Source organism: Fundulus heteroclitus, chromosome 14 (genome assembly GCF_011125445.2).
Source record: "Fundulus heteroclitus isolate FHET01 chromosome 14, MU-UCD_Fhet_4.1, whole genome shotgun sequence".
Lineage (NCBI taxonomy): Eukaryota > Metazoa > Chordata > Actinopteri > Cyprinodontiformes > Fundulidae > Fundulus > Fundulus heteroclitus.
Window position 1 is genome coordinate 12,518,552 of NC_046374.1, and position 23,789 is coordinate 12,542,340.

Genomic DNA, 23,789 nt, shown 5'->3' on the forward strand with positions numbered 1-23,789 from the left:
AAGCTCCTCGGTGGCAAGGCCCCAGGGGTGGATGAGATTTGCCCTTGGTACCTTAAGGCTCTGGATGTTGCGGGGCTGTGTTGGTTAACGTGGCTCTGCAGCATTGAGTGGACATCTTGGGCTGTTCCCCTGGATTGGCAGACAGGGGTGGTGGTCCCCCTATTTAAAAAGGGGGACCGGAGGGTGTGTTCCAACTACAGAGGAATCACACTATTAAGCCTCCCTGGTAAGGTCTATTCTGGGGTTCTGGAAAGGAGGGTCCGTCGGATAGTCAAATCTTGGATTCAGGAAGAGCAGTGTGGTTTTCGTCCTGGCAGTGGAACACTGGATCAGCTCTACACCCTCAGCAGGATGTATGGAGTACCGGACCCTTTAATAAGGGCTGTCAGGTCTCTGTACGACCGGTGTCAGAGTCTGGTCCGCATTGCCAGCAGTAAGTCGGACTGGTTTCCGGTGAGAGTTGGACTCCGCCAAGGCTGCCCTTTGTCACCGATTCTGTTCATAACTTTTATGGACAGAATTTCTAGGCGCAGCAAAGGTGTTGAGGGGATTCGTTTTGGTGGCCTTAGGATTGCGTCTCTGCTATTCGCGGATGACGTGGTCCTATTGGCTTCATCAGGGCGTGATCTACAGCTCTCACTAGAGCGGTTCGCAGCCGAGTGCGAAGCGGCTGGGATGAAAATCAGTGCCTCCAAATCCGAGACCATGGTCTTGAACCGGAAAAGGGTAGAGTGCCTTCTCCGGGTTGGGGAGGATGTGCTGCCCCTAGTGGAGGAGTTCAAGTATCTTGGGGTCTTGTTCACGAATGAGGGGAAGATGGAGCGGGAGATCGACAGGCGGATTGGTGCAGCGTCTGCTGTGAAGCGGGCGCTGTACCGATCCGTTGTGGTGAAGAGAGAGCTGAGCCAAAAGGCGAAGTTCTCGATTTACCGGTCGATCTACGTTCCTACCCTCATCTATGGTCACGAGCGTGACCGAAAGAACGAGATCCCAGATACAAACGGCTGAAATGAGTTTTCTCCGTAGTGTGTCTGGGCTCTCCCTTAGAGATAGGGTGAGGAGCTCAGTCATCCGGGGAGGACTCAGAGTAGAGCCGTTGCTCCACCACGTCGAGAGGAGCCAGTTGAGGTGGCTTGGTCATCTGGTCAGGATGCCTCCCGGACGCCTCCCTGGAGAGGTGTTCCGGGCACGTCCCACCGGGAGGAGGCCCAGGGGAAGACCCAGGACACGCTGGAGGGACTATGTCTCTCAGCTGGCCTGGAAACGCCTTGGGATTCCTCCTGAGGAGCTGGCCCAGGTGGGTGGGGAGAGGGACGTCTGGGCCTCCCTACTGAAGCTGCCACCCCCGTGACCCGACCCGGGATAAGCGGAAGACAACGGACGGACAGACGGACAGACAGAGCTCTCAATTCTATGGAAAGTTCTGTGTGAGATTATGATTATGTTAATTTTTCGGAGCGTGTGCAGCTCCGCTGTTGTGCCAAAGTTGTTACCTCAGCACATGTACCAGCAGGAAGAGCGGATCCAGTCAACTCTGTTTAATTTTTACCCAACTAGACATGGAAGTACAGACGTTTATTTGTGTTAAGTGACTTTTCCTTGGTAGTGTGGGCCCTGGCTATTGCCTACTTTGGAAGGCCACACGAATAAAGAACGCCATAGGCTAAAAAAAAAAAAAAAAAGGTGTAAGCCCCTAAGAACTGTCAATTGCCGTAACAGATCTGAATGTTTGCAGAGCCCCCCCCCCCCCTTTTTTTTGGGGTGGGGGGGTTCATGTTCTTTGCAGTTGCACATATGAGGATACATATGTATATATGTTGGATTAATTATACTCTTAAATAAAGAATGTTCCAAAAAAAAGTGAGTTTTATATATTGCACCTTCCCGTCAAGAAAACGGCTCTGTTTTTACTTTCCTTTTTTACATTAACATTTAAAAGTATACAATTTTAATCTGAAAATACATAAATGAATAGATAAACACAAGGCAGAACATTAATAAACTGAAGATTCCTCTGAGCAAGCTGCAGAGAAGTAAGGTTTGCTGAGGTCCAGATTTGACATACATATGCAATGACAAACATCACACTGGATCTGTAGGAGGAAATCCAATAATCTGATACATTTTTCATCATGTTCATGGGTCAGGTTCAACGCCTAGAATTTACAAACAACCAACATAATACAAAGTACCTCCTTAGATGTTCAGATTGTTTTATGCCCTCTTTTTACTTTTTGTAAGGAAGCTAATCAGAAAGTTTATAGAAAATCTTTTTTTTATGGTTCCTATCGTCTATTGTAAGTTTTAACCAGTGGAGAATCAATGTTTAATGAAGAAGCAAGACAATATTCTAAAGATCGAGGTGAACTTATTTTTTACACTTTCTGTCATGTTTATCAATACCATGAGACATGAAAAGCAATTACTTTAGTTTTTTTAACTAGAAAGACAGAAAAAAACAATGCTATTGTGAAATTGTTCATCAGTCTTGAACCTTTCCTATTTCATCACATTACAACCACAAACTTTAATGGATTTTATGCAACAGACCAACACAAAACAGTGCATAACTGTGAAGGGGAAGGGATTGCCATATAAGCATGTCTAACCCTCTTTTGCAAGAAGCTCAGAGGAAACGCTTACAATGATTAGGGAGTAAAGCTAAAATCTGGGTTAAAGGTGCCTCTTTAACCTGGAGAAGATGGCAACAGGCAAGCAAAATGTATGGAGGTGAGATGATATGTTCCAGAATAGATCTTGCTCTGGGTGTGATGGAGATCTGGCAAGGAGGGAAGTGAACAGGACCTAGGAGCTGTCAGTCCATATGAGTCTGAATCCAGGAAAATACGATTTATCTCTGGGAGAGAGCACCCCGCTGAGGGGGCAGTTCTTGGTGCAGCAGTGTGAAATTATTTTGCTTACAACCCATTCAGATTTTCCTGATGGCTTGATGGCACAACATCAGTGAAAAAAAAACACCTCACAGACACAGCAGAAACCCAGAACCCTGACAGCGTTGTGATTTTCATATAAAAAGGCTCTCAAAAATGCATCCATTCCCATTCAATGTCATGCCCATTAATAAATCCAGTGCAATAAACTACTTTGAAAAATCCCTTAGTATTCAAACAGAGTCCAGCTTTGGGCCTGTGATAACTCTGGAGGAGCTGCAGGGATCCATAGGTTTCGGGGCATAATCTTTTAGCAAATCTGGCCTTTATGGAGCAGCGGGAGAAAGAAGCAATATTAAAAGATAGCCATAAATGATCCAGTTTAACATTCTGAAGCAAGCCGTATACGGGACACAGCAAAGAAGTGGAGGAAGGTGCTCTGGTCAGAAGACAGCGACGCTGAACTTCCAAGATTTTTTTTTTTTTGCCAATCATTCAGAGGTGTTGCAATAAATTTTCTGGTAACAGTGAAATTATTTTTAAAGCATATTCATTTGCCGGCAGGGCCCAGTCAGAGTCCAGACCTAACTGTAAATGAGTGAGGCAAGACTTGAAAACTGAGGTTCACAGAACTCCCCAATCCAGTCTGACGGAGCAATATATATATATATATATATATATATATATATATATATATATATATATATATATATATATATATATATATATATATATATATATATATATATATATATATATATATATATTGGAGACAGTGAAGTGTTTGCCCATATATATATATATATATATGTATATATATATGGGCAAACACTTCACTGTCTCCAATTTGAAGGCTTCTGCAAGGCATTTTGTTTGGATTGATTACAGCAGTAAAACTTGCATAACAACAGCGGTCATCCAGGAGATAGGAAGACTTAAGCAACAGTGAGTTGTTTTTCTTCACAAAGTCATGTGTCAGAAGCAATGTTACATTTTGCTTTTCCCAACTTTGTGAGAAAAGTTAAAATGTGTGGGGGTGATTGCCCATGAGGAAACTAAATGTGACAAAAGCTTATGGGTAGTTGAGAAACAATCTCAAAGATACTGTAGAAAAAAAAACATGGTAATTTCCTTTTGTAAGTATGGGATTAAAACCGTTACCTAGAAAGATTTGTAAATGACCTGAGGGAAACGTGAAACAAAAATATAAAAGTGGATGAAACAGTAGGAAAGAATCTTTCCTAGTGCCAAGAATCACAAAACAATACTGATATGTGGTGAGGAGGTATCTTCATGGGAAGGGCTTACTTATGATACCACCGATGAGAAACTTCTTCACTTATTCTGCATCTTATGTGTGAATTGTGAGCCAGTGTCCAAAATTTTTATGGTTACATAATAACCGCAAATATTCTTGATTCTTGCCATAAAAGGTATTATAATAAATTTCCCAAAAAGAGACATATCTGTTAGGCTCAATCTGTTGTTAAAAATAAAGTTATTCTACCCTACATTTAAAGCACAGTTACTCAGAAAGCAGACCAGATATCCATATCGAGATTCAGCAAACATAATATAGGTGTCTCATGGTAAGGCCCCAACACATAAATATGCATCTAAAGGAAATACATACACTGGAACAGATTCCTATAGTATTTCAAGATCAGTTGATATAATTTAGGAGCCAACAAGAAATAAAAATATTTTAAAACTAGATTAAGAATACAAGAACAACCCTATAATGGAGGATATTTGTATAAAATAAAGAAAATCCCACAGTTTGCTCAGGTGGTCATTAAGATATATACTGTCAGAAATGTAACAATATAAAAAGCAACTGATTATAAACCACTATAACTATGTAATAAATGCAAAAGGGGTTGTTTGATTTTGTTGTATCGTATCTTGTTTTGAGGAACTGGTGTGTACATATTTGTCACCAGACGGGGGCGATACTGTGCCAATTGTTTTCTCTTCCCCTCACAACCACCACGAATAAGAAACCAAACGTCACATCCGGTGAGCTGGTAGTTGAGGGGAACGAACAACCCAAAACATAACACCCTGAGTAATGAACCGGAGTCCTAAAGCTCAGCTGTCCCTCAAATCACAATGTGTAGCATTCAGGTTAGACGCTGAAGTCGCCTCCGGGGGTGAGGAAGCCAACCGCAGCTAGCTAGCCGGCCGGCCCCGCTGTCCGCCATGAATTTAAGAGGACTCTTTCAGGACTTCAATCCCAGGTAACGTTAGCTGCCAGCTAGCTTCGGTTAGCTGTTAGCTTCGGGTCTCCTTCGTTGGAAAACACTGGAAGTGTGCGCGTGTCAAAGATTTTAAGGTTCAAACATGCGCTGCTATGTTTATTTAGACAGCGTAAGCGCGTGAATTTGTCCGGATAAAAGTTGTCGACCCAGAAAGCCAGTGTCCGGCCGGCTTTGAAAGGCCCGGCTAACATGCTAACGTAAACAACGTCAAACGTATTAGTAACTTTTTGAACGATAACGCTTCCTGTCGCTAAGAAATGGTCTTTAGATTAGCACCGTCGACGTTTACTGAAGTTACACAGTAAGGGAAACGGAGGCTTTGGGGGCAGTGAGCTAAAGTGACAACTTCATTGACACCTTTTTAATTCGGCTGTCTATTATTATTGTTGTCATGACAATTAGCCGGAATGACTGGGACTGCAGGTCTGATGGCAAAAACAATGACCTCGCATCACATAAAGCCTTCCTAGTTTGTGATATTTTAGTTTTTTGGAGTACTTTTAAGCGACTCTAATATCATGTTTATAGGCAAATACCCGGATCGCTTCAGTGTTTTAAAATCGGGAATTCTAGAATCCTTAATATAAAAAGTTGCGACTCAAGATCACGAACAAATTTTAAAGTTTAAGTCAGTGGTTAGAATCTCTGTCAGATAAGTGATTTGTATTGGTCCTTTTTATTCAGCCAAAAGGCCTTGTAATCTACTGTGGAACATATTTTCACAGTTGAAAACATCAGCAGACAATATTCTGCATTGACAAAAAAATGCTTTTTTTTGCCTTGATATTAACATAAAACGGATTTCCAGGTTTCGGTGAAGACAAGACCTTTTCTTGGCTAATCCAGCCTGTGCTCACAAGACAGTTGGTTTTTGAAATATTGACACTAGTGTAATGGTAATATCATCTTTATTGTCATTGAAACATACATTACAACAAAATTTATTCTCTGCTTTTTAACCCATCACCCTTGGGGAGCAGTGGGCTGCCATGTGCGGGGCTGGGAAGCGTTCTGGGGTTAAGGGTCTTGCTCAGGGACCCGGAGTGCAGGCGCTGGGGATCGAACCGTGTACTTGCATCCTTCTCTGAGTGCAAGCAAGCTGCTCTAACCACTAGGCCAACACTCCCTCTAGTGTTGTGGTGAGCTTTTATAATAGAAATAGAATCAATCAAAAGAGAAACACATATAAAGAAGCTGTGTGTGTCAGAATAATCAATAAAGGAGTGTTCAATATCAGAGAAGTTATTGAAGCGTCTATTTTCTTGCTGTGCAAAAACAATGTAACAAATATGGGTTTAAACATAGGCGTGTACCTTGTTGCAGGTTTTAAACCAAAAAGATTACCAGAATTGTGACAAAGGCTTTTTAGAAATGTAATGATTCTTCTTACTAAACCTTTTCATTGTTGTCTATTCGTCAGTGATGGGTCATGGGATCACAGGTTCAGGAGTGAATCCCAGACAGGTCTAGGCAGCAACTCTCCAGCTCGTTGTGGAGGATCTGATTCTGGAGCTCTTGTAACATCGTATTTCCACAACACACAGGCAATTGCCAAATGCTGTTACGAATCACTGAGTCCTGTTACATCATTGGAGGATAGTGCAGACGGCTGACGTCGGAGCTGTGTGAGCTCAGGAATCAGAAGGGTGTGGCTTACAAGGTGCAGCCTTCACCCGCGGGGGATTTCTCCAAGACTTTGCATCCTCGGGGATGCCTTCATTAGATTCTGTTGATTTAAAATATTTCTCAAATCTGATGGACTCTGGAGGGTGGTGTAATCTCACTGTTCTGTGCTCACTTGTTGTCTGAACAGCTTCCGTCTTTTTCTCCTATGTCGCACGCGTTCCGCAATCAAGCGTGGTCCTTAACGTGTCACAGCAGTTACGCGTTTATTACTACCTCCTGAGGTTAATATGGGTGTAACATTCAACTCCCCATTTCCTGCGGGGAGCTTTCAGTGGATCACAAGTTGTAATAAACACAATCAGATCCCGGAACGAAAAGGTGATCTGAAAGAGAGATATCTGATCCAGCGAGTTCCTGGTCTCTGCTTCAAAAGCTCCAGCACATATTATGATTTCAATAACCCGTGCAGGACTTGAACCTCTTACACAACGTAAGAGCATTTCTGACACTGTTTGACCTTTGTTGCTACGTTGCCTTCGGTCGTCAGAGTTCCAGGTCTGTGTTTCAGTCCATCTGTTATCCTAAAAGACAACAGACCACTGATTCCAGCTCATCTTCTTTCACAACAGTGGGTTCTGTCTGAGATGGTTGATGATTGCATAATGTGATCCTGGTTTAAGACTGAGGGGGAAGGGGGTAGTTTTGAAGAACAGGAAAACGTTCTTTTAAAGCCCTCACTGTCATGCAAAAATGATATTCCCTTGCAAAGTCTGGATTTATACATTTGTTGTTAATAATATGGCAAGAAATTTTATAAAAGAAGCATCTTGCCTATTTAGCATGAAATGTGAGCTGACAGATTCCCGTTGCACCTTCTTAGGATTCTTTCGTTCAACACTTTCCAAAAAAGCGGCACAATAAAGTTGTCATCGCTCATTCAGTTTGAGCAACATTGCAGCTGTAAAGGACGGCTTGGATTCCATGTTTGCTCGACTATTATGTATCATATTCCAGGCAATAATATATCCGACCAGCTGGGTGGACTTCTACTGACTACTTCCCAACTCATTGGCCTTGATTATTATCTCCTCAGAATAATCACCTGTGAACTCGTTGCAGTCGTTGGTGTTTTTTTTTTTTAATCCTAACTAAAATATGAAAAAATATATATATATAATATTGACATTTTTGTTGTAATTATTAACTTATTACAACCTGTACATTACGTAGACTCAAGTACATCTTTGTTAAAAACCTTTTATCTGGAAGATCTTGATGAATCTGGAAGCTTTCTTCTCCTCACAGTCGACTCTAAGTCTCCTTTATTGTCCTTTGACGCCCCTCATCGGCGATGTTCCTCTTGTCGTTGCTGCAGCAAGTTCCTGATCTACTCCTGCCTGCTGCTGTTCTCCGTGTTGCTGTCCTTGAAGCTGGATGGGGTGATTCAGTGGAGCTACTGGGCCGTGTTTACCCCCATATGGCTGTGGAAGCTGCTGGTGATCATCGGGGCCTCTGTGGGCACTGGAGTCTGGGCACACAACCCTCAGTACAGGTACACAAACACGCAATGTTTTTCCTGCAGGGATCACAGTCAAGCCGCTGCTGCACGCATCCGCTGGGGTAAACAGTCTATTTATATCTGCGTCGTCAGATTGATCAGATGTATTTACAGCTGAAGTTGGTAAAAATAAATGCATTCGGTTAAATAATCAATGGTGCAGGTGGTGGAGTGGGAATACTTTTTATTGGCTCTGCGATGCAATTTTTTAAACGACTTCGGCCAGACAGAGGGTACTTATATTTGGCCTTGTCTAAAACTACTGCTGCTTTTAGAGCTCGCTAAACGCACGTGAAGATATTTAAAACTCCTTCATGCAAGGCTGATCCAGTGGTGTTGTGCTTTAATACACTGCAAACTGAATACACATAATGAACTACACAGCACACTTCAGGGTATAAAAGGTAGTTGCGGTTGTGTTTTTTTTCCCCTTAAAAGTAATTATTTGTTATGGGACACTATTATTTCCAGCAACTTTACATTACATATCTGCTATTTGATAAATGTTTTACTGGGACGCTCAGACCACAACCTCGTCTATCTGCCCCCCCCCCCCCCCCCCCCCCCCCATTACATTCCACTGGTGAGGAGACAAAAGGCACAGAAGAAGTCAGTGAAAGTTTGGTCAGACGAAGCCAGTGAGAGACTGAAGGACTGTTTCAGAACCACAGACTGGAGCATGTTTCAAAGCTCTCATGGAGAGGACATCAACAGCCTGACTGAATGCATCACTGACTACATGAACTTCTGTGTGGAGAGCATCGTGCCAACACGACGGCTACGATGCTTTCCAAACAACCCCCGCTGGGTGACCCCTGAGCTGAAAGTCCTCCTGAACCAGAAGAAGAGGGCTTTCTACTCAGGTGACAGAGAGGAGCAGCGTAGAGTCCAGCAGGAGCTCCAGTGGAGGATCAGGGCAGCAAAGAAGGATTATGGGAAGAAGATGGAGGAGCAGCTGGCACAGAACAACGTCAGGGATGTGTGGAGAGGTCTGAAGAACATCTCCGGCTTCGGGCAGAGGACCAGCAGGGCTGCAGATGGAGACACCAAGACTGCAGATGAGTTGAACTCATTCTTCACTAGGTTCGACTCCCCCCACACTGGCCCCCTCCTTGCCCTCAACTCTCCACATGTCTCCAACCACCAGCGCTCCAGAGACCTACCATCCCCCCCCACCGCCACTCCGATCAACGACTGACCCATCCACACCTTCAGCCCTACCTTCCCCCCCCCTCACAGTCACACCAATGCAGGTGAGAGGGCAGCTGACGAGGCTGAAACAAAGGAAAGCCTCAGGACCGGACGGCATCCCCCCCAGGCTGCTGAGGACCTGTGCAGATGAGCTCTGTGAGGTCCTCAGCTACATATACAACCTGAGCCTCAGCCTGGGGGTGGTGCCCACCCTGTGGAAGACCTCCTGTGTGGTACCGGTTCCCAAAACGCCGCACGCCAGGGAACCGGCCGACTTCAGACCAGTCTCCCTGACCTCCCACCTGATGAAGACCATGGAGCGCCTCATCCTAGCTCACCTGCGCACTGTGGTGAGCCCCACCCTGGACCCACTGCAGTTTGCCTACCAGCCCAACATCGGAGTAGAGGATGCCATCATCTACCTGCTGCAGCGGGCGCTCACCCACCTGGAGACCACCGGGAGCGCTGTGAGAGTCATGTTCTTTGACTTCTACAGCGCTTTCAACACCATCAAACCGGTGCTGCTGAGGGGGAAGCTGGAGGACGCTGGGGTGGACAAACATCTGGCTGACTGGACCATCGACTACCTCACTGACCGCCCTCAGTACGTGCGGCTGCATGGCTGTCAGTCAGAGGTGGCACTCTGCAGCACCGGGGCCCCCCAGGGCACCGTCCTGTCTCCGTTTCTTTTCACCCTCTACACCTCGGACTTCACCTACAACACGGTCAGCTGCCACCTCCAGAAGTTCTCTGATGACTCGGCCATTGTGGGCTGTGTGTCTGAGGGGAACGAGCTGGAGTACCGGTCGGTCATCATGGACTTTGTGGACTGGTGTGAGAAAAACCATCTGTGCTTAAACACCAGTAAGACCAAGGATATGGTGATCGACTTCAGGAGAAGACCCCCACCTCACTCACCTGTGAACATCCAGGGGCAGGACATAGAAACTGTGGAGAGTTTCAAATACCTGGGTGTTCACGTCAACAATAAACTGGACTGTACTCATAACACCGACACTCTGTATAGGAAGGGCCAGAGCCGGCTCCACCTCCTGAGGAGGTTGAGGTCCTTTGGAGTGAGCAGACCCCTGCTTAAGACCTTCTATGACTCTGTGGTGGCCTCAGCCCTCCTCTACGCTGTCGTCTGCTGGGCTCCTGGCAGCGCAGAGCGGGACAGAAAGAGGCTGAATAAGCTGGTGAGGAAGGCCACTTCTGTCCCGGGCTGCACTCTGGACTCTGTGGAGGAAGTAGCTGAGAGGAGGGTGTTGTCCAAGTTCACATCCATCATGGACAACACCTTCCACCCACTGCACCAGACTGTAGAGGAGCTGAGCAGCTCCTTTAGTGACAGACTTAGACATCCTGTCTGTAAAAAGGAGCGCTACCGCAGGTCATTTATTCCTGCTGCCACCAGATTTTACAATGCTGCACTGTAACTGCAACTGTGACCATAACTGTAATAATTAATGTGCAATAACTAAGGTGCAATAATTTATTTAATACACTGTCCTACAACCCGTGCAATAATCCTGATGTAGTGACTTCTGCTGCTATCACCACCTGAACATAAGTCAGTACACATGTATGTATGTATGTATTTATGTGCAAATGTATACAATGTATATGCACGTACATACGCGTAGGTACGTACGTATGTAGGCGCATAGATATATGTATATATTTAAGTATATAGATATGTTTATATATATATATATATATATATATATATATATATATATATATATATATATATATATATATATATATATATATATATATATATATATATATATATATATATAGACCACTAAGAATGTAAATGAGACATCATATGCCCATTCCTATTTCCTTTTTTGTATTTTTTGGTATTCTTTCTGATCCATTGTATATATGAAGATTCACTGTATATAACTGAATGCACCTTCCCTACTCTGCACCTTCTTGTATGAGCCGATGTGACGAGTGAATTTCTCCATTGTGAGATCAATAAAGACTATCTTATCTTATTTCATGGGTGTAAATGCTTCTTTGTGGCACATATGTAAACAATAATCACCCCTTCTCCAGAACAAAGAGGCTGCAGACCTGAACAGGGTCACAGACTTCTGGCTAACCAGTTTTCGAATTTGCCTGGCTGTGATTTTGTAGTGTGAGCTCAAGAATGCTGAAGCTACAAGTGGATGAGAGAAAATGTTCGACTGTTGAGTGTATTTACCCACACAGCTGTCCCTTCAGATTTAAAAGGACAGCACCAAAACGTGTTGCTCTCAGACGTACTCTAGAACAGGGACAAAAGAGGAGCTGTGGAGCCAAATTATAGAGTTGAGACCAAAGTTGTCGTTCCACTTTATACAGGCCACAACTGAATGATTACATGTGAGACGGATGAACTGAAATTAATGAAATGTCCATTTAAAGCAGGTTTGTTTTAGATTATTTTTAGAATACTTAAGCTGGAAGTGATATTTAATGAAAGGGGAAAATAAGTATTTTTCTGCTATTCATTTGTGCATGCGAAATGTCTATAAGTAAGAGCATTAGGAGTCTTTGAGTCTTCTTTTGGGTTTCCAAGTATGTTCCCTACACTCAGTGTCAGTATGATGAAAATAATATAAAAGCTGTTTTCTTTTGTGTGTCATCCTCTAGGGCTGAAGGGGAGACATGTGTGGAGTTCAAAGCCATGCTGATAGCTGTGGGGCTCCACGTCCTGCTGCTGATGTTCGAAGTGTTGGTGTGCGACCGCGTGGAGAAGGGAAGATACTTCTGGCTCCTCGTCTTCATGCCTCTCTTCTTCGTGTCGCCCGTTTCTGTAGCAGCGTGCGTCTGGGGTTTCAGACACGATCGCTCCCTTGAGGTCAGAAGCTCTTAACTCTCGCAGAGAAATAAATGAGCCCAAATCTGTGATCTCCTTTATCGGTGGTTGGTTGGAAAGTTTCAACGGTTGCTTTGGCTCAAAGTCAAGAAAGGAGATTTGTTTCTTTGGGAAAATAAATCGTTAGACTAAAATGTTTATATTTTCATTTAATACTAACTATATATACTGCAGGCACAGATTTTATTTTTGTCAGTTATTTGATGATTGATTGAACGTTATGAGCTCCCAATGAAAAAGCAAAACTGAGTAAATGTGAATTCTACGTATAGTTATTAAGGTTAAAAATTGATGCTTTGTGTTTCAAGGCCAATCCCTGACTCATTTTACACCCGTAACCTGCTGATGCCTCTTCCCTGTGTCTCTCCTCAGCTGGAGGTGCTCTGCTCTGTCAATATTCTGCAGTTCATCTTCATCGCTCTGAGGCTGGACAAAATCATCAGCTGGCCTTGGCTGGTGAGGAACACCAGTCGCTTACTTGCACTCGTCTCTCAGTTCACGCCCAGTGCCACCAGAAAGCCTCCACTCCTCTCCGTCTCCACTATTTGGTTAAAACATGAACATGAGCAATCCTTACAAAATATTCTAGAATGAACAATGAGTTTTCTGACATTTTTTGATTTTTTTTTTTTTTTTTTTTTGTACAAAATCTATTTCATTTAAAAAAAGTTAGATAAGTTTTCACACACATGCAGTAATTCAATATCGCTCTACAATACGTGTCAAACTCAAGGCCTACGGGTCGAATCTGGCCCGTCAAGGCAATTTATCCGGGCTTCAAGAGCCAAAAAGAAGCCATATCATGTCATAAAGTAGTCATATATCCTTTTAAATTGTATAAAGTGGCTAAAACTGCCTCCTGTTGCGAATGATAATTTTTTTTTTTAAAAACTGTGTTGTAACAGCATCCTGCCATAGATGTCAGTTTTTCCAAAAATGTTCAAAAAGAGAGAAAGTAATGCAGAATGATAAGTTTAAAGTTTAACTCATTCTAATATCAACTTTTATTTACAGATAAACTGTTCGAATATGCCTAAGGGTGCTACTTTTATGTTACTGTGAAATTAAAAGAAATTAAATTATGTGAACTAGAATGAAATTATGACATCAAAAGTGTCATCTCTACACGTGCAACCGGCCCCTTTAATGACTTCATGACGCCAAAGTGGCCCAATATAGAAATGAGTTTGACACCCCTGCTCTACAAGCTTAACACACATTTTTTAGGTATTTTCTCCCATTCTTCTGTCCTTTTAAGCTCAGGTTGGCTGAGCAGTAGTGCTAAACAACCATTTTTAGGTATTTCCATAAATGCTCAATTGGATTAAGGTCCGGGTTCTTGTTGGATCCCTGACAATCATTCCCAGACTGCCTTATCATCTTGGCCTTGTGGATCATTGTAGTGTAGGAAGGTGCATCGTCAGCATAGTCTGCTTTGTCAGGTTTGTCCTGAGCGACCTCTCTATATTTGGCTGCTGTCATTGTATCCTCTAAGCAGACAGGTCGTCTACATCCGGCTGCAGAAAAACCTCCCAACAGCACGATGGACAGATGCAAGGAATATCGGTTTTTAAGTATTGCCCCTGATTTTCAGTTAAATTAGGTCTGGACTTAGACTGAGCCAAACTAACCAATTAGTGCTTTGATTTAAACCATTTGATTGTAGCTCTTGCTGCAGGTTCAGGGTTTATGTTTTACTGAAGCTGAGCCTCTGCCCCATTCTCAAGTCTTTTTTTTTTTTTTTAGCCTCCAACAAGTTTTCTTTCAGGATTAATAGGTATGTAGCTCCATCCATCTTCTGAGCAGCTTCCATGTATATGCTGAAGAAAAGCATCCCCGCAGCATGCTGCTGCCACCACCATGTTTTCCAATAAAGGATGGTGTGTTCAGGGTGTAATGCACTGTTAAGTTTTCGCCACACTTATAGGTAAAGTTAAATATTGCTTTGGTCTCCTCTGACTCTAGCATTTCCTGCTGAATATTTATCGCATCCCCTACGTCTTTTTTCTTTTGGAAAACAGGACTTCTTTTACAGCTTTACTCCAGCATTGGGTTTCTTCTTGCCACTCTTTCGTTAAGGCCATACGTATTGATCTGTTTCCCTTTTGAGAGAACCAGATGATCCTTTAGCTCTTCACCATGGCTGTCTTAGCTGCTTTTTTGATGGTACTCTGTGAGCTTTCAAAGCTTGTGATGTTAGTTTATAACATTATCGTGCTTTAAACTTCATAATTTCACACAAAAAATCTTCTCTACAACTTTTATTTTTGACTGTTTGCTAATGAGACCTTCACACACTTGACTTGGTGGACTCTGTAGTTAATTCTGAAGGCAGCTGGTTGCACTGAATACAAATGCATGGCAAACCTTTCAGATGTTTGAAAAAATTTGGCAACCATGTATTTACACATGTAAAGTTACACACATGTAGTTACACACAGCCATGGTTTGTCCATCAGGTAACATGACACCAAAAAAAAAAAAAACAAGTTGTGGTTGTAACGTGACACAATCTGGAAAGAATCAACAGGATATTCATACTTTGATAAGGAGTTGTGTGATATGTTGGTAGAAATCTCAGTGTTTGTTGTCCTGCAGGTGGTGTGTGTCCCGCTGTGGATCCTGATGTCCTTCTTGTGCCTTGTTGTCCTCTACTACATCATCTGGTCCGTTCTCTTCCTCCGCTCCATAGACATCATCGCAGAGCAACGGCGCACTCACATCACCATGGCAATCAGCTGGATGACCATCGTCGTACCTCTTCTCACCTTTGAGGTGAGGAGCCTCTGTCGAGACATTTCCACTTCTTCTCCATATCAGGGTTGGAACCATACCGAAACTTCAAATTTGAACCGCGGCCACTTTTTTTTTGAAGGCACAGTGTTATTTTTGGTCAAAAGTGAAATATTTTTACTTTTTATTTTTCAAGCCCTTTTCAGAAAGGGAATGAAAACATCCTGGTGCCATAAAATGTTAAACTCTGGCCAATAATGGCTAAATCACAAATCATAACGCCCTGAATGTTTACACAATCTGTAAACAAATGTGTAAATAAATAAATGTTTCATGCCGAAATATTTTTTGCCTCCTAAACAAAGGTAGAAATGGTATTAAGCGTTTACATCTAAATTAATACATTTTACATTTAAATAAGTCATAAGTTTTATTGTTAATTTTTTAACCAGGTCATTCCAGAGTGTTACACTTTGCTTGCAACGGGGGCAGGAGCTTAATACTCTTTAAAGAGAAATGTTTAGCACAGCTTCATGTGCTGACACTGTAACTCCAGGTACTTCGGAAAGCGTCGAGGGTAAAAAAAAAACAGTCTTGAGAGCGCTGCGGGGAGAAAAAACATAAGGAACGGTGTGTGTGTGTGTTTTGATGTGCGATTAACGCGTAATAAAAAAATTGTCGCCGTTATGGTCTGAAAAAGTTAATGCGTTAATACAATGAACTTTTTTAATTAGGGCAAAACTAATAAGATGAGGATAATTCAGCCCTTGTTTAAAGAAAAATGTTATTTAAGTGTCGGTACCCTGTTCAGTAGTACAGTAGTAGCGTTAATATCCTTTATGGAAGTTTGTACCCTTTGATCCAGCCATGTCATTATTAGAATTGCTTATCTTTAGTGACCCACAATTTGCCTGCTAATTAGCTGTTGATTCAATTCAGTGTTACTGCTGAGGGACAAATAAAGATTTATTCTGTACTTAAAATGTGTATCATATATGAAAACAAACATGAATCTGAAGCATATAAAACATATTTTATAGTGTAAACAATGATCTTATCCATGCTAATGTATTCAGCAGCAGCCCTGGACAATTTCTGTCTCTCTGGTAACTTTGCATTGTATTTAATTCATTCATTCAGTTTTTTTTTTTATTAGTATTAATGCATAGATTATTTTGATAAACCTATTCTCATCTAAAACTGGGCCAGTAAAACAGTTTGTTAGCGTGACCTGCTGCTGCGCGGTGCAGCTTATTTCCTCTTAGGAAGCCTGTGTGGTGAAACAGTATTTGCAAAAAGAAGGTTTCAAACATGCTATTGCAGTTGCCAAAGCTTGGGGTTTGGTTCTTTTAATAGTAGACTAATTTCTAGTTTTACAAAGTTGTTTGCGATCCAAATATGAATTTAACTTGGTTGCTCTTTCCAAGAGAAGATGAGTGGGTCTACCGAATGACCAAGCAGGCTGTTGCATGTTAGCTTGTGGAGTCTCACTGCTGTAGAGCTCATCGCTAACGCAGATGACAGAGGTTAAGGTACCAAATGTAACGGAGACAGGTAGAAACATTTTAACCCCGGTGTTTATCCGTATAGATCCTTCTGGTGCACAAGCTGGATGGCCACAACAGTCTGAGCTACGTGTGCGTGTTTGTCCCGCTGTGGCTGTCCCTGCTCACGCTCATGGCCACCACATTCGGACAGAAAGGAGGGAACCACTGTGAGTACCAGTCATCCGATGCCGTTCTGCTGCGTATCCTGCTGTCCTCTTAATGTTTCCTGTGTCCTTCCGCCAGGGTGGTTTGGGATCCGTAAGGACTTCTGCCACTTCCTGTTGGAGCTGCTGCCCTTCCTTAGGGAATACGGCAACGTGTCCTACGACCTCCAACGCAGCGAGGACCCAGAGGCGGTGGAGGACGTGCCCATCCCCGAGCCGCCGCCAAAGATCGCCCCCATGTTCCACAAGAAAACCGGCATGGTGATCACACAGAGTCCTGGGAAGTACTTTGTCCCGCCCCCAAAACTCTGCATCGATATGCCCGACTAACAGCGCGCCAGAGCTGCAGCTGCTGGACTCACGTTTTAAAACTGTTAAAGCCAAAACAGCAGAGGACAATGTGTATAGATTTATCTGCTGACCCGAAGGATTCAGAGCAATTACCTAACCTGTGCTACAGCACGCCCTGCAAGGGGATCTCTCTAGAGCCAGTGTGGCAGTGGATCAAAATTCATCACACTGGTTTCTTCAGCATTTGAAGACTCTTCCCAAACCTGTCTAGAATGACTGTTTTTCACCTCTTGGAGAAGTCACACTGTGTTGCTTATTCCCTGTTATATCCAGTCTGATGAGCATTGTAGGGGGTTTGACGACAGCACTGTCTGAGATTGTCTTTGGTAAACAGATTTAGGTCTGTCTGCTTGAGGCCGAGTCACACAGCAGAGTTGGATCGGAATGGATTTGACTCTTAAAGGTTGACTTCAGGGTTATAAGGCATGTGTCTAAAGTGACGTTTACATCAGTTTGTGATGGGGACCATTGGGAAGACTCTGTGGCTTCATTATGGGATCAGTGTACCCTACTTGTTTTTGTTTTCTCTTTTATTTGGCCATGCATTGTACATACATGGCTAATTAAAAGAAATGAGGGGGTGATTTAATAGTTTTTTTCAGGTTTGTTTAATTACAATGCTTGCATGCCTGCACACTCAAGAGTAAGTCAATGTGATCACACCAGAGATTCGTTCCAGCCATTAATATTTTGAGACAAAATCTGCATTTCCTAGTTGAACCCACACCTAAAATATTGTCCAGTTTGACCTTTTCTGTTCATCATTACCCTTGTGTTCCTGAAAATAGCTTTTTTTTTAATATGAAGTTGTATTAAGAAAACATTTGAAAACGAGGTGGTTTGTTTCTACAAGGAAAAAAAACGTCTGAAAGTATTTATTGGCTTAAGCTACATCAATTAGAGCTGCATTGTCTGCGCACACTTTGGCCTATTGGAAAAGTACTTTTCTACATCTTTGCCATTACATTTTTAAACTAAACTTTACCAGTGATGAACCAATCAGAATTTTGTGGCCAACTTTTGATCCCATACTTTGATTTTAAAATATAAAAATCCAAAGATTTTTTTTTTTTTAAGATGTCTTTTTTGAATTTTTTTATGCCAAATCATTAGAGTTTATATTTTATCTTGTTTAGGATTCTATATTGGCATTCGCACAGTTAGCATGGCTAGCATTTAAAGAAAGTCAGTCTTCACGTTTAAGTCCTAGAGATTGTAGAGCCTCACCTTTACTCTAAGATTTTCAAAAGGCTGCCAACATTTCCAAATCCACAGGTGCTGAAAACCGAGCACCATTGCCGTAATATCTTTAGCCTTCCTGTTAGCTGCTGAAAGTTTCGCTCTCTCTCTCTCAGCCTAACCCAACTGCAGACGTCTCCTGTCGTAGGACATTGTTTATTTTCGAACAGCTTCCTCTGATATCATTTTTAAACACCTCTAATACTGAATACATAGTTAACATTGAGTCTTCTTCCCTCAGTAATAGCATCCACACTAAAGAGAGTTGTCAACGCAGCCTGTGAGTCATGCGGTATGGTGCGTTCACTGAAATCGTTTGAGTTTTCGAGTTTCTTACCGACCGTACATTGTGCAGGGTTGGCTAATTTCTCTGTTCATCTTTTATTGTTTATGGGCCAATGTTGAGAAAAGAGATACTTTGGTTACAGTGACTTGTTTTTAAATGTCTTTGCAAGCATTGTTCTAAAATAAACCTGATTAAAAATGTATTTTTCTTTAGGAGAAAATCAGAAATGGCACTTTGTTAACCTGTTCTAAGAGAAGCACTGTAGGACTTCTTATGTTTTGTATACCTTCTATTTTTTTCTGTTTTTGTAAATACTACAGCTCCTGACGACTGGGACCAGAAGATTGAAATAAAATCAGTCCTACACTCCTACTTTTATCAATCTAATGTAGCATCTGTGCGGATGGTTCGGTCAGTGGTTTTGTATTAAACCATTAGCACAAACGTCATCATATTGTTCTTGCATGGTAGGCTAGTGAAATGTTTTTCCAAAGTATAGGTTAAATTCACAATCACATTTTTCAAAATTTTTGACATATCAGCCTAAAATAGGTTAATAATGTTTGTTTCAAGCAGAAATCTGACAGATTTGATTACAATTTTGTCATTGCAGACTTAAAAAAAAATCCATGCACACCTTTTGTCGTTCTGAACTACTATCGGTCCCTTCTGCCAATATTTTATAAGAAGAAAAGACTCTTAACTATAAAACTCGCCAATCACTAGACACCTTCACTGTCTATACTGTATATTTTTTTTAATAAATGACAATAGTACTCACTGTAATAGCATTCTTATTTATGGTGAAAGTAAACTAAGAGCTCCTGGTCTGTTTCTCTGGTCTTCCACTGAACCTGTTCCAGTTTTAATTAGTTTTATTTCTCCCTGTATAAAACAAAGATATCAATTCAATAGTCTATGGGATCAAAAGGTCTGTAATATGTTGGATTCATTATTTTGAAATCAAACTTTAGTGTCTGAGCAGAAAAAGAACCAGACACACATTATTGTATTTTTATGTTGCTGATTTATGCTAATTTAATTTACTATTTAAACAATTTTCTGTAATTTTGAGCTATTATATGAACAGTTTGCATAAACTATTGTCAGAATGAGGGGTAATTATTTGATCATTTGAAACATGTAAGGACCTCTGAGGATGAACATCAAGCAAAGAAATGTTATATCAAAAACACAAATCTAAATCTGCAAAAGTGTGAGTAAGTCTCGGTTTAAATTTATAGTTTTTTTTTTCATCTTAAACAATTTTTCAAACGAGATGAAACCAAAATGGAAATTTGAGGAAGATCATTTACATTCCCAGAGCACTAGATACTAATGAAATACAAACAGCATTTGAAGGAGTGCATCTTTTCTCTTTTACCATGACTATGAAGAACATATGGTTGCCTATAATGGTCTTACATGAAACATCGCTGATAGAAATGGGAATACCATTTTACCACTAGTCTAAACATTTATATCACATATTGTTTTAAAGTGATACAATTTTCCCACATAGTTTTTTTTTCCAAACATTTAAATGTAAACATGCAAACAAGATGCAAGCTTTTTTCTAAATATGCCTTAACTTTTTCATACTTTATAATTTTTTCTGTTTTTCAATAAATCGTCTGGTCTTAGATATTTCACTATTTTACATCTTAGAACCTATACTTTAAAAGATCAAAATCTTTGATTTCAAGATGATTTCACTGGGTTTTAATGTATGTATAGAATTGAACTGGTGGTATGAATATTCTGTGGAAAAACTATCTGTTTTGGATCATTTTTCTAACTGATTTGAAAATTAGGCAAGATTATACTTCATACTGATTATGTTACAATGGGTAACATACCAGTTTTTTAATATTGCCAAAATTAGAAATATTCTGTCCAGGATTGATGCTGAAAAACTAGTCCATGCATTTGTTACATTAAGGCTGGAGTATTGTAATTCTTTACTATCAGGAAGTCCACAAAATGCCATTCAAAGCCTTCAGCTGATCCAAAACTCTGCAGAAAGTTCTGAGAGAGATAATTTTCTCCTATTTTAGCTTTCCTTCATTGGTTTCCTGTTTAAACAATAACATACTAATATACTAATCAAGCTCCATCATATATCAGAGAGCCTATTGCCCCTTATGTTCCTAACAGAGCACTTTGTTCTTTTAGAGACTCTAGGAATTGGTGGTTCCTGGAGTCTCTAAAACTAGAATGGCAGATGGATCGTTTAGCTATCAGGCTCCTCTCCTGTGGAACCAACTCTTAGTTTTAGTCCGTGAGGCAGACACCCTGTCTACCTTTGAGACTAGGCTGAAAACTTTCCTTTTTGATAAAGCTTATAGTTAGTGCCGTAGGTTACGCTGAGCTATCTCTATAGCTATGCAGCTAGAGGACATCAGGGTCTGTTTCTCTAACTCTGCTGAGTTCTCCAATTTGCATTGTTTGTTATTTCAACTTTTAACTTTATGTTCAGTCTTTGTTTTCTTCATAGTAGGTACACCTGGTCTGGTGTTCTGTTAACTGTCATACCATCCAGCGGAGCAGATCACCTGCTATTACCATATAACATAGAAAGGATTCCTGGATCAATCTGTGCTTCTGTGCTTTTGTGTCTCTGCTCCGTCTTCTCTAACCCCCAGTCGATAAAGGCAGATGACTTTTCACACTGAGCCTGTTTCTGCTGGAGGTTTTGTATTTATGTTAAAGGGGAGTTTTCTGGAGTTGTCCTCTCCAGCAATCCCTGGCTTTGCAGCAGGGATTGCTGCAAAGCCAAGGACAATGCAGACGACTGTCCACTGTGGCTATACGCTCTTTCAGGAGTGAATGCTGAATTGTCAGGACTCCATACAATCTGCTGAATTTCCTTTGATAGGAAACGTTTTGACCAATCTGTCTGATTTGATCGAATTTGATTTTGTAAAGTGCCTTCCTTGAGGTGACATGTTGTGAATTGGCACTATATAATATTAATAAGAATAATATACATTTTATTTCAAGCGCCTTTCAAATCACTCAAGGACACTGTACAAGTAAAAACAATAAGTGGTAAAAGCAACATCATCAGCATTAAAAGAAACAACACAAACTACACAGGAAAGTAACAGGAAAATCATAATGAAAAGGCAATCTTGAACATGTGGGTTTTGAGTTTTGATTTGAACAAGGATAAAGACTCGGTATTGCAGATGTCAGGGGAGAATGAATACCAGAGGTGGGTGCAGACCGAGAAAAAGCTCTGCTCCCCATGGTGCTAAGATGGGCGGAAGGAACAACGAGGTGAGTGGTAGAAGAGGCTCTAAGTATGCGGGAGGGAGTTGAAATTTGAAGTAAATCAAAGAGATATGAAGGGGAGAGATTGTGAATAACTTTAAAAGTGAGTAGAAGGATTTTGAACTGAATTCTGAACTTGACAGGTAGCCAGTGGAGCCGCTGCAGGAAATTATGCGAGTTGCTGAGTTTTTGCACTGCCTGAAGCTTGTGAAGGGATTTTTGAAGAAGACCATAAAGAAGAGAATTACAGTAATCGATGCGGGAAGTGACAAGACTATGAACAAGAGTGCAGGTGAAACCAGGGGAGAGAGAGAGGGGCAAAGGCGATTGATATTGCATAAGTGGAAGTAAACAGAGCGAGTAAGGTTGTTAATGTGAGAGGAGAAGGACAATGTACCATCAAGGATGACACCCAGACTCTTGACCTGAGGTGAGGGGGAGATTACAGAGTTGTCAAATGAAAGGGAGAAACTGTCAGCTTTGGATAATGTAGATTTTGTTGCCACTACGAGGATTTTGGTCTTCTTGTTATTCAATTTAAGAAAGTTGGAGGTGAATCAGGATTTTATTTTGGTTAAGCAGGAGATTAATGAAGGAGGTGGGAGTGAAGAGTTTGGCTTACAGGAAAGATAAGCTGCACTTAGATCAAGAAGAATGAGGATGGAAATTAGACCAGAGTCAGCTGTTATTAAAAGATCATTGGTTATTTTTAAGAGGGTGGTTTCAGTACTATGATGGGGGACAGAATCCAGACTGGAACTGTTCATAAAGGTTGTTGTAAGTTAAGTGAGAGTGAAGATGAGAAGCGACTGTTTTTTTTCCAGTATTTTTGAGATAAAAGGTAAGTTTGAAATTGGCTGGAGAGTATTGTAGTTGTTGGGGAAGAGAGATTGAAGGCAGGATTTGACCAGGGCAGACAGAATGGGATCAAGTGGGCAGGTGGAAGATTTCGATTTGTTGATAAAATCAGAGCTATTGGAGAAGGTTGGCAGAGTGGAGGGGTTATGGGGGGGGGGGGGGGGGGGGTGACAGGATAGGACACAGGCAATGGTGAATTATTTTATATTTATATACATTTAATTGAATTAAACTTCCGCTAATACAGTGAGTTGGAGCATTATACGTGCTTAAAAGTTGAACTTAAAAAGTGCTTTTTAGGTTTAAGACCTACTGGCAAAACTGTTTTACAGTTCAGTATGTCTGGATGCATATTTAAAGTCTGCAGGATAAAACTATTCAAGTTTGGTTATTTCTTTTTTATTGGAAGCCTACAGTAAAATAAAGAATACAAATTATGGTTAAAGCTAACAGAGCATAGTTGATGTAGAAATCAACAACAATATACCTAATCACAGGATATTTAGCACCTTGAACTGTATGAAAGATGAAACTTGATTGAAGTTTTAGGCAAAGATCAAAATAAATTTCGCCTTTTCAAATAAATATTCCAAAAACTGGCTGTAAAATCCATTTATTGATGTACAAATGATATAAAACACCAATTATATAAAGTCACATCAATCAGGCTCTTAAAATGTATTAAAAAGAAGTGCAGGGGAAGATAATTTGGACCTTTTGTGTTGAGTTTATTAAAGGAAAGTCTTTACAAATTTTACGTCATAATGTCCGTAAAAAGTTTAACCATATCTAATAAATTGTGGAGCAAAAACAGTTCTCTGGATTGTTAATAAAACTTATCTCACTGACTTTGGAGGACTTTGGAGGAGAGACATAAAAATGTTGAGTTGTTAATAAAGTTACTCTGAGTTTTAACTCATAATTAATAACCCATCG

General features: G+C 41.2%; 1 protein-coding gene across 1 annotated transcript; it reads left to right on the forward strand.

Annotated features, from left to right (window-relative positions):
- The first annotated feature begins 4,890 nt into the window (after positions 1-4,890).
- Positions 4,891-19,505, forward strand: tmem185 (transmembrane protein 185). Its single transcript, XM_036146303.1, has 7 exons — positions 4,891-5,131; positions 8,154-8,330; positions 12,174-12,381; positions 12,772-12,855; positions 14,998-15,174; positions 16,723-16,846; positions 16,923-19,505. Exons 1-7 carry the CDS (start codon positions 5,094-5,096, stop codon positions 17,171-17,173), a joined length of 1,059 nt encoding a protein of 352 aa, XP_036002196.1. The 5' UTR covers positions 4,891-5,093; the 3' UTR covers positions 17,174-19,505.
- Positions 19,506-23,789: the final 4,284 nt, after the last annotated feature.

Excerpts from the sequence above, each read along its gene's own strand:
- tmem185 (XM_036146303.1), top strand. The coding sequence starts at position 5,094 with ATGAATTTAAGAGGACTCTTTCAGGACTTCAATCCCAG. Across the intron at positions 8,331-12,173 it reads GCACACAACCCTCAGTACAG|GGCTGAAGGGGAGACATGTG; the intron begins GTACACAAACAC and ends GTCATCCTCTAG. Across the intron at positions 15,175-16,722 it reads TACCTCTTCTCACCTTTGAG|ATCCTTCTGGTGCACAAGCT; the intron begins GTGAGGAGCCTC and ends TTATCCGTATAG.